The sequence below is a fragment of the Pipistrellus kuhlii genome, unplaced genomic scaffold, assembly GCF_014108245.1.
Source record: "Pipistrellus kuhlii isolate mPipKuh1 unplaced genomic scaffold, mPipKuh1.p scaffold_m20_p_1, whole genome shotgun sequence".
Classification (NCBI taxonomy): Eukaryota; Metazoa; Chordata; class Mammalia; order Chiroptera; family Vespertilionidae; genus Pipistrellus; species Pipistrellus kuhlii.
This window is the reverse complement of record NW_023425404.1, coordinates 62,250,081-62,264,447: the sequence shown is the minus strand read 5'-3', so window position 1 is coordinate 62,264,447 and position 14,367 is coordinate 62,250,081. Positions and strand designations below refer to the sequence as shown.

General features: G+C 40.1%; 1 pseudogene and 2 gene segments (V, D, J or C); 1 reads left to right on the top strand and 2 right to left on the bottom strand.

The window, feature by feature from the left end:
* Window positions 1-1,760: 1,760 nt before the first annotated feature.
* Window positions 1,761-2,866, bottom strand: LOC118724781. The segment is given in 2 exon segments: window positions 1,761-2,343; window positions 2,748-2,866. Coding segments are annotated over 2 exon segments (438 nt in total).
* Window positions 2,867-5,450: 2,584 nt separating this feature from the next.
* LOC118714377 lies at window positions 5,451-7,423 on the top strand (annotated as a pseudogene).
* A 3,119-nt stretch (window positions 7,424-10,542) lies between these two features.
* Window positions 10,543-11,245, bottom strand: LOC123652748. The segment is given in 2 exon segments: window positions 10,543-10,961; window positions 11,130-11,245. Coding segments are annotated over 2 exon segments (474 nt in total).
* Window positions 11,246-14,367: the final 3,122 nt, after the last annotated feature.

Sequence of the window (14,367 nt, the reverse complement as noted above, 5' to 3'; positions counted from 1 at the left end):
ACAAAGACTAACCATTGTGGGCTGCTGGAGCAGCATTCAAATGCAAATGAACACATTCTTTACCTAAAGACTCCTGGCCATTCAGGGCCATTCACCACCATTCACATAAACTTGTTACCATTACCATCTAGTTTCCGCCTCATGGCGGGGAATTTCAAGAGCTGCTTACAATGACTTGGGAAACCAGTTTTTAATTTATCTGCTGCCTCCAGCTACTCAACTCCTGGAGGTGAATGGAGGCAGGGAGCAAACGGGTCCCAGGTGACGAAGGCGGTGCTGCCACCAGAGCACTCAGCTTTAAACAAATTAAAGGTTTCTTTCTTTCTCTCTGCTCGCCTGTGGCCGGGCGAGTAAGATGGACCTGGGAGGTCTCTTTCCCAATTTTCCTTTGTCAAGGAGACAACCACACTCCTTCAATCATTTGGGGTTATCAAAAAGAACATCAATCCAGATATCAGTGTATGGAATTTGGTCCGGATGCCCAGGGCTCCTATAGACTATCCGCCGGACTCCCGTGTAGGGCCCCATGTCTAGGGTCCCTGTTGAAGGCCAATCAACCCCAAATGTCGGCCACTCCAATTCACAGTCTCCGGAGAGTGAAGGCATCTACCGAAACACCATAGCCTTCACCTCGTTTTTTTGAAGTCCGGAAAATTTTTAACCATGCATTCAAGGGGACTTAGGTGACTCTCCTTTGAGTTTCCTTGCCCCATTTTTCTCTTTCTTCCCAATTTGTTAGGCAACAAATAATTCCAAAACAAATCCAAAAGAGTAAAAACAAAAACACTGCACTTTTACCAATTCCCACACACTCGATTGCGGCCGCACTCTCTCAACACTCACAAAACACTCACTCAGACCAGAACCAGGGAATCTCCAGACTCCAAACCCAGACAGAGCCAAGGAGTCTCCACTTGAATCTCTTCCACAAACACACGATTGGGGCAGACGGTCGCGGCTGCCTCACTGTCTCAGTAACCAAACCTATCCGATCTTCGCCGGGACTCGAACCCGACACCTGATTGTCGGGACTCGAACCCGACACCTGATTGCCGGGACTCGAACCCGACACCTGATTGCCGGGACTTGAACCCGACACCTGATAGGAGACCGCCAGGCGCCCCTGGCTCTCCTGCACCCTTGGGGCGTCCCCCAGGGTTGCAGCCTGTGGCCCTCCGACACGTCTACCGACCACTGTTCGGCCACCCTCACGAGTTGCCGAACGGCTGCGAACTCAGAACCAGATCAGATTACAGAAGTGCGCACACAGAACCAGATCAGATAACAGAACACAAGACAAAGACAGACAACTTCGGGGTACCCCTTCTTACCTCCAAGATCGGTTCTGGGCTTGAGGGGGGGGCCGCTCGATCCCGGACGAGCCCCCAGAATGTAAGGCCTGAAAGACCCCCGGTCCAAAGGATGAGCGGCGACCCCAAATCAAACGCAGAGCCCGAGTCTTGATGCAAAGAGCAGGAGGTTTATTCCAAGCGCTGCGCAGGGACCCACAAGCAGCAGTCCAGAAAAAGACTGCCGCTTGAGAGCCCTGAACAGAGGTTAGTTACAAGCTTTTATAGGCAGAAACCACACCCAGGTGGCCTGGGGAAATTGGCCTGGGGAAATTGGCAAATTGGCCTGGGGAAATGCAAACATAAGGTTGAGATTGCAATCTCTTGGCCATTTCCAGGGCAGTTAGAAACAGGCCTGACCTTACAGTTTCCGCATGAAGCCAACATTTGATTGACATTCAGAGGAGCCATGACAAATTTTCAATGCCTCTTTATTTTTAGTGCTACGTTAACCAGTTAATCTTTAGCTGCCTCATACTTCTCAGCCACATCAACAAATTAGGTGCTCATTTCTGGTCCTCTTTTTTCCCTGTCTTTCTTGTTTTCCTTATTCATGTTCTCCTATTTCCTCCCCTTCATTTTCCTCCTTTCATATTGCTCTCTGACTCTCCTAAATGGCTCTAGATTTGCTCAGAATAGCTGCTGCCTCCCCCACATTCTTTTGCTAGGGAGATATTGCACAGGTGCAGCCCCATCTGTCCTACTGTGTCTCTCAGAGCACAGTAGTACACAGCAGAGTCCCTCAAGGTAACCCGGGGCAGGATCAAGGTACTGGATTTTCTGTCTTCTGTGATGATGAGAGAGGCCATGTCGTTAGTCACATTCTTTCGTAAGCCATGAATTATATACTGTGGCCTTTGATTGGGATTTTGCCGATACCAATGTATATAGTCATTTCCACCGATGGTAGAATGGTTACAAGGTAGATTCACATCTTTTCCTTCAGCATAATCCATGGAGTTGGGCTGGGTGATCTTAGCATCAATCACAGTCCCTAAAGGTTTAAGAAATTCAAATTAGCATCTATAGATCAAGGATACAACACTCCCATGACTCTTTGGCTCTACTCCATTCTACAGTGTTTTTATTTATGTCCTTCTAGAATGCAAAAAAATTATTATTAGTGCTTGTTATGGAGACCAAAGGTACATGCCAAAAATCAGAGACTTCATAGATTCTATTCCGTGGGTCCTTGGATCAATAAACCCAGAAATTTCTTACAATCTGGATACTGCTAAGGGTTCTTCTGGGATCGTGGTTATGATTTAATCTGTCATCTAGAAGTTTGTTCTCCCTAGACAAATGCATAGATCACTTCTCAACTCCAACTCTAGCATGAGAGAGAACTAGAGAGCAAATAACCCTTCAAGGTCCTTTTGGTAATCATAGAACACTTACCCAAGGTCAGAAACACAGTTACTCCAGTCAACAGCCTCATTCTTAAAGAGAAGACTGAGATCATGAGCCCAGAGTTCAGTCTTTGTGTCTGAGCTTAGTCTTAAAGAGATTCCAGAGAACAGAAGCAACAGCTACAACTGCAGCCACCACTGTGTTGTTGCCACATTCTTGTCAGCCAATGATAGAGCAGTTCCTTCTCTAGTCTACCTCCCCTGTTTTATCTATGTCCCCAAGAAGAAGGAGAGAATGTCAATCATATATCCCCAACTCACAGGATGCCCACTAATATTATTTGTGAGGTTTAACGTTTGACTCTAGATACGAAAAATAAATCATAAGGATGTATCTATCCAGGACCTTTCTTCCATAATTTCTTCTTCAATGTACCAAAGAAATTGGCTGATGCTCCAAGGAGCTTGAACAAAGTATCCTTTAATCCCAGAAAATTGTACTGAGCTCTGTGCTGTAAGAAGATGAAATTTCTATTCACATACCAGAAAATGCATGTGAGATTCAAAAGAAGTCAGTGATGTGCTCCAGGGGACTGGAAAAATTAACAGTGTTGAAGCTAAAAGCTAAACCTTTTGTAACTCAGGTTTCCTATAGAGTTTCCTGGAATCATGATATCTATTATACTATTGTCTAGGTAGACACTTTTTATTGCATCTCTTCTTGGTATAGTAACTGATTACATGAATTGTGTTTATCCTCATTCTCCTTGAAGAAATATCCTTAGTACTCATCTTCTCTATGGCAGGTTATGAGTGCTGTGTACCAGGGATGGTGCGGCAGAAAGAAAAGAAAATAGAACAAGCAAAAATGGTGGAGGAGGTAGATTGTAGAAGGTTAGCGGATAAAAGAAAAACAGATATAAAGAATAGGGAAAATAAGAAATTATCAAGGAGGGGAAATGGAGAGAAAGTTATTTATGGAGGTACATTGTATAGGACTAGGAATATTGGTCTAAGGGCCCTTAAATCTTTGACCACACATACTCAATAAGAGATTATAAAGTACAAGTTGTCTGAAAAGGAAGAAAGCATGTCTTTTTTCCCCTGTAAAATGTCAGAAAACATAAATATCTGCCCTTCTCCCAGAAAGAAATGTTTTTTGCAGATGAACCAACCCCCTCTTGTGACTGAACAAATGAACTGCATAACAAAAACCAGGCCAAAAGTTGGCCAGCAATCTTTTGAAAGATTCTTTCCTCACATTTGAAGTTGAAAATCTTTGCTGTAATACCTCTGTACTCATTATTATTTTCTGACCCTATAACACTCCCCCCAAATTTTAATTATACTATTGCTTTATTTCAGTGATATTTCCATTATGATTCTCAGTTGTTGGCTTCTCTTCAATTTTCTTTTCCTCTCTAATCTTCAAAAGCCCATATTCTTCAATGTTTACAAGAAGGTTGGTACAGATTAGACACTCAAGAATTACTTATTTTCTAAATTTGTAGCTGAATCATTATTTATGAATTTAGTGAGAGAAGTTATGCTGAGCAGCTCCTTAAATTATTCTAAATATAATCTTTCAATATTGTGAAAACCATTTTGAACAAAAGGCTTCAACAGGACAAATATAGTGTTAGAGTTGTGGGAAAAATTCAATAGACAACAAATTTATCAAACATGGGGTGGGGAATATCAGACTATAAAGACATGGGAATAAATGTCCTAGTAATTATACATTATACTTCATTCATTTAACAAATATTATTGGGAGCCTATTCTGTACCAGGTCTCTCTTTACCTCTCTCTTCACCTCTCTCTTATTCTCTCTCTCTCTCTCTCTCTCTCTCTCTCTCTCTCACACACACACACACACACACACACACACACACACATCAATAGCATGCTATTGCTGAAACTATAAGAACAAATGAAATTGAAATTAAGGGCAGTAGTACTTACATCAGGCAAAATAAACTTTTATAAAAGCCCATAATATGAAACAAAGAAAGACCCAGAAATTCCACTTCTGAGTGTTATCCAAAGAAACCCTGAACACTGATTCAAGAAGACATATGCATCACTATGTTCATTGCAGCATGATTTACCATAGCCAAGATATGGAGGCAGCCTAAGTGTCTATTGATAGACAAATGGATAAAGCAGTGGTACATATAGGCAATGGAATATTACTCAGCCATTAAAAGAAAGGAAATCTTGGCATTTGCAACAATATGGATTGGCCTAGAGGGGATAATGCTAAATCAAACAGAGAAAGAAAAATTCCGCATGATCTCACTTATACATGAAATATAAAGAACAAAGTAAACTCCATGTGCTAGGCGTGCTGCTTCTGGCATTGCTGGAGAGGGGGCTCTGAAGTGTAATATTGATAGAATAGACTATACCACCTGAAACTACTGCTTCAAGTTTAGACCAAGCAAGGGACAAACTTTGAAACAACCAACAAGACCAAAGAAGAGTACACAACACTTGATCTGAAATAAGAAGTCTACCTACTCAAAAGCTTTCAACGAGCACTTCCCAGCACTACTGCTGATCAGTCATCTTTGTTCTTTTCAGTGCTGTACTGTGAGATTGCCCATTGCAACAGCAGTTGTATTCTTTATTAGCTTTTAGTCATTTTTTCTCACATATTTTTAATACTAGCAACTTTCATCCTTTGAAATGTGTTGGAAAAAAATCAGTAATTATTACTGAAAGTGCAATATTTGATTATCACTGAGACATGAGCTTTGATCCAAATCTCCACAACAATGGACACAATTGGTACCCCAATGATACTTCAGCAGCACTGTGTGAAAGTGGGGTTATTGAAAAATGGATAATCTCTAACGGGTCTATTCAGTCTCCAGAATGTCAAGCTCCACTTTTCTACCACTTTTCATAGTATAATGGAAACCCACAGGACTTAAAAGTAGGAGATAATGTTGAATTTGAAGTATCATCTGACCTGCAGAAACCCATTGCTGTTAAACTGGTGAAGATAAAAGCAGAAATCCTTCCTGAAGAATGAATGAATGGACAAGAAATGTTTCATCTGACTTATGGTCCGGAAGAGTGGAAGAAAATGTTCAGCTGGAAACTGGAGTTAAAATAAACTTTATAATTGATCACAATAAACACACTGATGCTCTGCTCAAAACATGCTGTTGAAAACCAAACAAGCCAGCAGTCAGGGAGTAGTTTGTTTCATGTCTTCAATGAAAGAGGTGATGTTATAAAAGAAATACTCTTTCACTAAAATGAATTTAAGGGTGATTTAGCAGCCTTAAAACTTGGAGATGATGTGGAACTCATAACAAGGACAGTGATGGTAAAGAAGTTGAAATAGACATCAGACTATTGCCTCAAGGAACAGTCATTTTTGAAGATACTGGCATTGAACATTTTGAAGGAACTGTAACCAATGTTGTCCCAAAAGCACTCAGAGAAAAAACAGAATGACCCGTTGACAGGACACATCGAAGTTGACCTTGTGATTCCTAAAGACCTTCCCTTTGTAGACAAAGATACAAAATCCAAAGTGACCCTGTTGGAAGGTGACCATGCTAAGCTTAATATTTCAACAGATGTAAGTGACAAATTAGAATGAACAACCAACCTAGAACTTCTATCAAGTACATCTTGGTTCACTGATGAAGCCAGAAAAATGTGTGTAATTGCTATCATACAGGAATATTTTTAGTTTCATCAAATGTATGGATTCTCACCAAATACTCCTATGTTCTTCCCCTGTAGTGAAATTCTTTATGGGAACTAGATGCATATTGCAGAGGAAGTCGAGTTTACTATACTTCCTAATACGCTCTCTGCCCTAAGAAATCATGCTGTTAGGATTAAAAAGTATTCCAAGGGCACAGTTTTATTCCACTTCTATTCAGATAGTTTTCTGGGCACTGTAAAAAAAGAAGTAACTTTTTTAAAATCCTAAAACCACTAACTCAAATAAAGGCAAGAGAGAGAGAGAGAGAAAGAGAGAGAGAGAGAGAGAGAGAGAGAGAGAGAGAGAGAGAGAGAGAGAGAGAGAGAGAGAGAGAGAGAGAGAGAGAGAGAGGCTAAGGATGTTTTTTATGATGATTGTGGAATAAAATTGACTATTACTTTCAAGCCACTGATCTACTTCTCCTCAAATAGGAAATAAGGCTGAAAGGCTTGTTAGCTGTGTAGCAACTCTGAAGTATAATTATGAATTTATTGAAAAAGCGAATCACTATAAGAAAATCTTTTTTCCATTACAGTGAGTTCTCTAGTAATGTCAATAGCCTGGAACTGGGAGACATGATGGAGTATAGGCTGACCAAAGGCAAAGGCAGCAAAGTCAGTGCAAAACAAGTCAACAAAACACCCCCAGTGAATGGAATTACTGAAGAAGCTGATCCTACCATGTACTCTGATAAAGTCATTAATCCTTTGAGGAGTGTTAATCCAACACAGACTGAATACCAAAAAATAATTGAGATCATGGAGGAAAGGAATATGAAAGGTAAAGTCTATCCATTTGGCATAGTTGGAATGGCCAACAAAGGGGATTGATTGCTTGGAGTGTGTACTAGGCCAAAATGCACAGGCTATGGCCTACAACATCACACCACTGAGTAGGTATATAAAATATTAATTTGGCTTCATTAACTATAAGTGGAAAATAGCAAAAGCTCTTTTTCCGTATGGACATGTGATTTTTCTTCTTTAGCTTATTAATATGATGGGTTCCATCAGTTGATCTTCAAATATTGAAGCAGTCTTGCATCCATGAAAAAAAATGTTTCTTTTATTATACAGAGGTAAGCAAAAGTAGGTTTATAGTTGTTAATATGGAAAATAACATATTTAATACTAAAAGAATAAATGTTGTGTTTCTCATACTCACAACTATAAATCTACTTTTGTTCACTCCTGTATTAATGAATTCTACTTGCTAATATTTTGTTAAGAAAGTTGTGTCCCTATTCATGAGGGAAATTTCTCTGTAGTACCCCCACCCCCTCTCCTTTTTGTATGGTCTTTGCTTTTGCTATCAAGGTAATGCTAACTTCATAAACTGAGTTAGAAATTCTTTTTCTTTATTTTCTGTTTTCTGGAAGAAATTGTATAGAATTCAAGTGAGCTCTTCAAATCTTTGGTAGACTTCTCCAATATAAACTATTTGAGCCTAGATATTTTTTAAAATTAAGATTTTAATTTCTTCATAGACATTGTGATTTCAGCTTGCTTTGACTTCTATTCCAAAGAGAAACAGGGGGGAGCTGCTTCTGGAGTCCCACAGCAAGGTTTGGGGACAGGCTGTCTGCGTGGCTGTGGTGAGCAGGGAGCTGGTTTTTCTAGTCTCTCCAAACCATGGATAATAAGAGTGACAACATGTAACTTAAGGGCATGAACTCTATCATCCTCAAGAACTGTGCAGGACCAGCCAGCATGGCTCAGTGGTTAGGTGTTGACCTCTGAACCATGAGGTCATGGTTCAATTCCAGGGCAGGGCACATGTCCAAGTTGTGGGCTCAATCCCCAGTACGGGATTTGCAGAAGGCAGCTGATTAATGATGCTCTCTCATCATTGGTGTTTCTATCTCTCTCTCCCTCTCCATTCCTCTCTGAAATCAATAAATATATATATTTCTTTTGAAATATGGTCTTAAAGTCCTGTTCTGGCATGAAAGATGTGGTGGCAATCCTTAGATGCAATGAGAGCCATGGGCCTTCAATGACAGCAGGTGGTGATTGATTACTCATGTTGGGCCCTACCATAAGCAGGGAGATGTAAGTTTTTCTTTTTTACTGTGATTTTTATCTTTTGTTCATTTTTCTCATTCCATCTGACTAAATCCTAAAAAAAGAAATAAGGGGCCATTTACAAGGGCATGCATGTAATTTACAATAAAAAAATTAACAAATTATTTTAAATTTCAGATCAACTTATTTTCCCTGTGCCTTTTGTTTCTACCTATTCAGTTAGCCAGTAATAAGATCATACTGAAAATACTAGAGGACCAACATGCACAAAATCATGTGCAGTTTGGGTCCCTAGGCCCAATACATGAAGCTCCTCACCCCAGGATACTCCATGATGCTTGCGGCCCTTCAACTGCTTCACAAGACTCCCCCGACCCCACCATGCTTCAGGACCCAGGACTGACTTCCACCATGGGCCAGGACCCATGACAGCAGTTCAGCCCACTTGCCAGTCCCCGCCCACCAGAGCCTACTGCATGCACAGCCCGTTCAGCCATCCCTCTGGTTATTTTGGACGTGACAGACCCTGGCACTTTATATATATAGATTAGTGTTAGGTCACCTAAAGACAAACACATGAGGCACAATGGTGAGGGATTATGAATTTATTTGATCATTCACACACCAGGTGGCTGAGCCCTAGATAACTCCAGTACCCAGTGACTGGAGTCAGTAGTTTTTAAAGGACTTTTGGTGGGCTTTTCCTGGCTAGAGAATTCTCTGTGCAGCTCTGGAGGGGAGAGATAATGGAATGTGGTCTCAGCAAACGAGAATGTCCATAGTGAAATGGCCTGAAAAGTCATTTCTTGGGGAGGGGATTCTATTTAATTGCTTGATTAAACCTAACAATTAGAAATCCTTCTGTTGATCTTTATTCCAATAATGATGGGACTGATTTGGGAAGTTGATCAGCAGCAGGAACAATAATGGCTCTTCTTTTGTTCTGTTTCACTTCAATAACTCTGGTGTACAGTGAACCATAGGCTCTCCTCACTCAGGCCTGTGCTATACTCTCCCAATTCTACACACATTCAAGTAATATAGATTTAATCATCCCCAGTCTGACAATCAAGCAGATTCAATATCACCTTGTGAATGAATTTTTAATTTAAAAAATTTCCATGTGTATGTCTCTTAAATGAGGGGCCCTACAATAAATGAGGGGCCCTACAATTTGTTTTTTGAAATATGCATTATTTTTTTCTCAATATGTGATGGCCATAATGAGATTTCTAAGGAGAGAGAAAGAAAGAGAGATAGAGAGAGATGACATGAGATGGGTAAGTAGTTATTAATGTAGGGGTCAGAGGAAACTGAAACTCAAACTATTAGATGAAGAGGCCCAGAAAGTAGTTAAATCATGTTGATAAAACGCAGGAAGGCTCCAGAATTAGAAGCTACAGAACCAGCGGGGTATTTTGCTCATAGATGGTTTGGAAACCTACAAAATGAGTACAGCACCAGAGACTTGACCTGCCTTCTATACCTGGAAATTATAAACAAAGAAACTTAGGCGATACAGTTCAATTACCTATTCAGTGGCACAATCACAGTACCAACTGGAGGATAGATCAAATTTAGTAGTGAACTTCGCCTATCAATGCTTTTTTCAGTATCACAGGAGCTTTTTTTTTTTTTTTATTGTAATTACCCTTATGTAAGAAGAAATGACATACAGATGCTCATGTAGGGAGAAGGTTGAAGTAACCTAAACTAAAATCCCCAATGAATTAAACGAGGCGGCATTGCCTATTCTGGTATGAAACATGTAGGTTTCCATGTTGGGTGTTTGATAAGAGAGTTCCATTTATGCATGTGAAGAAACATAACAGAAGGACTAGCTTTTAGAAAGTAGCAGTAATGTGGGGTAAATATCACACTAGTTTAACCAGATTGTTTTAGATAGGTTGTTAAACCATTTAATTCATTTGGAATCATGCCAAAAGTGAAGGCAAATGATTCATCTCAATGGTATAGCTAATATATTGGGGGAAGGGGGCTAAGGTTGGTAGTGTTTAGTAACAGTCCAATTACTTGAAGGAGCTATAATGATTAGAATGTTTGTTTACCTGTGCTTGCACTTCCCCTGATTATTGAAAATACTGCAATCCATTGAATTTGCCTTTTTCATCCCACACAGGGCTCTTCATCAACACTGGGACCCGAGTAGCACCAGACCCAGGTTTGAGTATGGGCTGCAGGTGCCTTAAAAGCACTGTGCCAAATGCACAGAGGTATGTGGCTGTGTCTTCGGGCTGGGATCCTTTGATGTACAAGTAGCTGTAACCCTCTGTAGTATTAAGAGTAATTGTAACTCGACCTTTTTTCTTTACATCCCCATTTACGCTAATTACAAGCAGGATGGTGGGGCTTTTTGCAGGTTCCCACCTGTACCAGTGTAAAGCATAGAAAGAGCTGGTGGGGAAGCGGCAGGTGAAGTTGGTGCTCTTTCCTTCCGGAACATGCAGTGACTGAGGACTCTGTTCCACATTCAGTTCGCTGCTCACTCCTGTTCAGAAAGAAAGACAAGGTGAGTCTTAGAAACTGGTCTCTTTATAGAGCTTTTATTTTCTTCACATAGTCTCAAATAAAACCTAGGGGTGTCTGTCTGCATCGTCCTCCCTCCCCTTCACCACTCCAGAGTGTTAGGAATGTCTTCAGTAACCCAAGGACTTACGGACAAGATGAAGCCATAGGATTAACAACAAGGCTGGCAAAAGATGATTCTCCATTTATTCTGCCCAAGTATCTTCAGCAAAGTAACGTCCTGCAGCCTAGATCTGTGGGACATTCGGCCTCAGAAAGCAGGATTCTGTACTTGTTTGCTGAACCAATCAGAGACAAGCTCTTGTAAATGTACTAGAAACACACCAATTCTGCCCCCTAGATTCAGCTTCCTGTGGTTCAAAAGGAAGGATCAAACACTGCTTTCTTTGCTTTTCTAACGTTTTTTTTTTAAACCAAATATCAAGTTTTTATTTTTTAAATTTATCTTTATTGTTTAAAGTATTACAGATGTCCCCTTATCCTCCCGTTGACCCCTTCCACCCTGCACCTACCCTTCTCAGGCCTTCACCAGACTATTGTCTGTATCCATGGGTTATGCATATGCATATAAGTTCCTCTGTTTATCATTCCCCACCCACCCCTTTACCCCCACCTTCCCTTTGAAATTCATCAGTGTGTTCCATGCTTTTATGTCTCTGAATGTATTTTGTTCATCAATTTATTTTCTTCATTAGATTCAATATATATGAGTAAGGTCATGTGATATTTATTCTTTGACTGGCTTATTTAGCTTAGCATAATTCTCCCGGTCCATCCATGTTGTTGCAAATGGTAAGAGTTCCTTTAAAAAAAAAAAAAAATAGCATAGTAGTCCCATTGTGAAATGTACCACAGTTTTTTATCCACTCATTTGCTGATGGGCAGTTTAGCTGTTTCCAAATCTTATCTATTATGAATTGCTCTGCTATAAACATATCGGTGCATATATTATTTCTGACTGGTGTTTCTGGCTTCTTAGGTTATATTCCTAGAAATGGAATCACTGGGTCAAATGGCAATTCCATTTTTAATTTTTTGAGAAAACTCCACACTGTTTTCCACAGTGCAGCATTGGCTTTCTTAAGGCCAACTTCATAAACATTGAAGAAATCTCCCATGAGTTCACAACACAAAGGGAGTTGGTCATTTTTCAGAAGTGGGCTGCCCAATCATGTTTCCCGTGAACTGCTTCCTGTGAACTGCTACCCGTGTTTCCCCGAAAATAAGACATCCTCTGAAAATAAGACCTAGAGCAACTTTGGGAGAAAAAATTAATATAAGACACTTTTATTTTTGGGGAAACAGGGTATTAAGTTGAGAGAGAGTTGCAAGTGGAATGGCAATGTGGAAGGAAAAGCCCTTTGATTAGAAATATTTTATGTGAATTTGAAAAAAGTTTTTTTAAATTTTAAATCCCCTCAGATTATAAATGTGCACACATACTATGTACTAAACAATCTTTTGCTTTATGTACATCATTCTTATATAAAATAATATAATTTACAATAAGAAAATTAAAGCTCAAGGAGATTAAGTGATTAATTCAAAGTCAATTATCTAGTAGGTGGCATAGTAAGAATTAGAATATATAGCTACCTGGCTCTGGAGTCTGTGATGTTTGGAATTTGCCATGTCACTACATTTGTGATATTCACTAAATGTTTTAATCTTAAAGAAGATATATTCTGAAAAAAGGAGGGTGAGTCTATTTTGGCGTTGTTCTTCTTAATAGCCAAAAAAAGTGGGTGGGGGAACTACCTGAATATTCATGAGCTGGTGAATAGATACACAAAATAGGGTAACTATTTGGCAATAAAAAAGAGTTAAATACTAATAAATGTTACAATATAGATGAATCTCAAAAACATTATGTTAAGAAAAGAAGCTAGACACAAGAGATCACATATTGAATTATTCCATTTATATAAAATTAGAGGCCTGGTGCATGAAATTTGTGCATGGGGGGGAGGGAGTCCCCTCAGCCCAGCCTGCACCCTCTCCAACCCGGGACCCCTTGGGAGATGTTCAACAGCTGGTTTTGGCCCATTCCCTGGGATCAGGCTGAAACTGGCCGTCGGACATCCCTCTCACAATTTGGGACCGCTAGCTCCTAACTGCTCACCTGCCTGCCTGCCTGATCACCCCTAACTCCCCCCCTGACAGCCTGATCACCCCTAACAGCCTCTGCCTGCCAATCTGATTGCCCCTAATTGCCCCCCGTGCTGACCGGGTTGTCCCCATTGCCCCCCTCTGCCAGCCTGGTTGCCCCCAACTGCCCCCCCCCCCCCCCCGCCAGCCTTGTGGCCCCATGCAGCCTGTTGTTCATTGTTACTATGAGGGTGTCTTGACCAATTTGCATATTACCCTTTTATTAGTATAGATATTTAAAAAATAAAACTGTAAAGATATAAAGTAGATCAGTGGTTTCCTGGGGCTGGGGATGGAAATAAGGATTAACTGTAACTGAATGAAGGATCTTTTGGGGGTGATAAAAATGTTAAAACTGGATTATGGTAATGGTTTCATAACTCAGTTAATTTGCTAAAGATCATTGAACTGTAAATTCAAAATGGATGAATTTTACGGAATGTAAAATATAAGTCAATAAAGTTATTTGAAAGTAAATAAGAATTATGGTTTTTCTTACCATCATCACAGTCCATGGATAATGTAGTTTGATTTAACATACAATGATTTGTTTGAATAGTGATTTCTGTCTTTAGAATTTCCCAGGGGCTCTGAAAATTATTTTTTTAAAAACACAACATTCACTATTCTCCACAACATTCACTATTCTCCACAACATTCTCAATTCTCTGTGAGGCCAAAAAATAGTCAGATAAATAAGATATCTCCAAGGAAAGTTTAATAGTACAAGGCACATTAATTAAAATTGTTTAGGATAGAAATCTAACCTCTGGGACATTGATAGTATTAATTAACTTTGTAACCATAGTACCAGCTCAAAATGGTCTTATCCTGTTTAACAAGATATGAATTGCTTTTCAGAGACAACAGACCAAAACCACAAGTGATGTAGCCAAGGCGTGCACAGAGGGGAGTGATATGACTTCCAGCTGCATCCAGAACCAAAGTCCTGTTCCCTATCCTCCAACCAAAGGACTGGGACAGAACCAGATCTTGAACATTGGAACCCTTTCAGAAGCAGAAGGTCCAATGTCCAGGAAAGTCCTGTGTTGACACCCCTTCCCATACATGGCCATGCTCCAAGGTCCTCCAATTGAGCCTATCCAATCAGTGCTTCTGCATACCTGTTTCTCCCTATAACCTTAAAAATCCATCTCACCCTGGATCTGACAGGAAGGCTTTTGAGCTTTAGCTACCTGTTCTCCTGAGTGTCATCATCT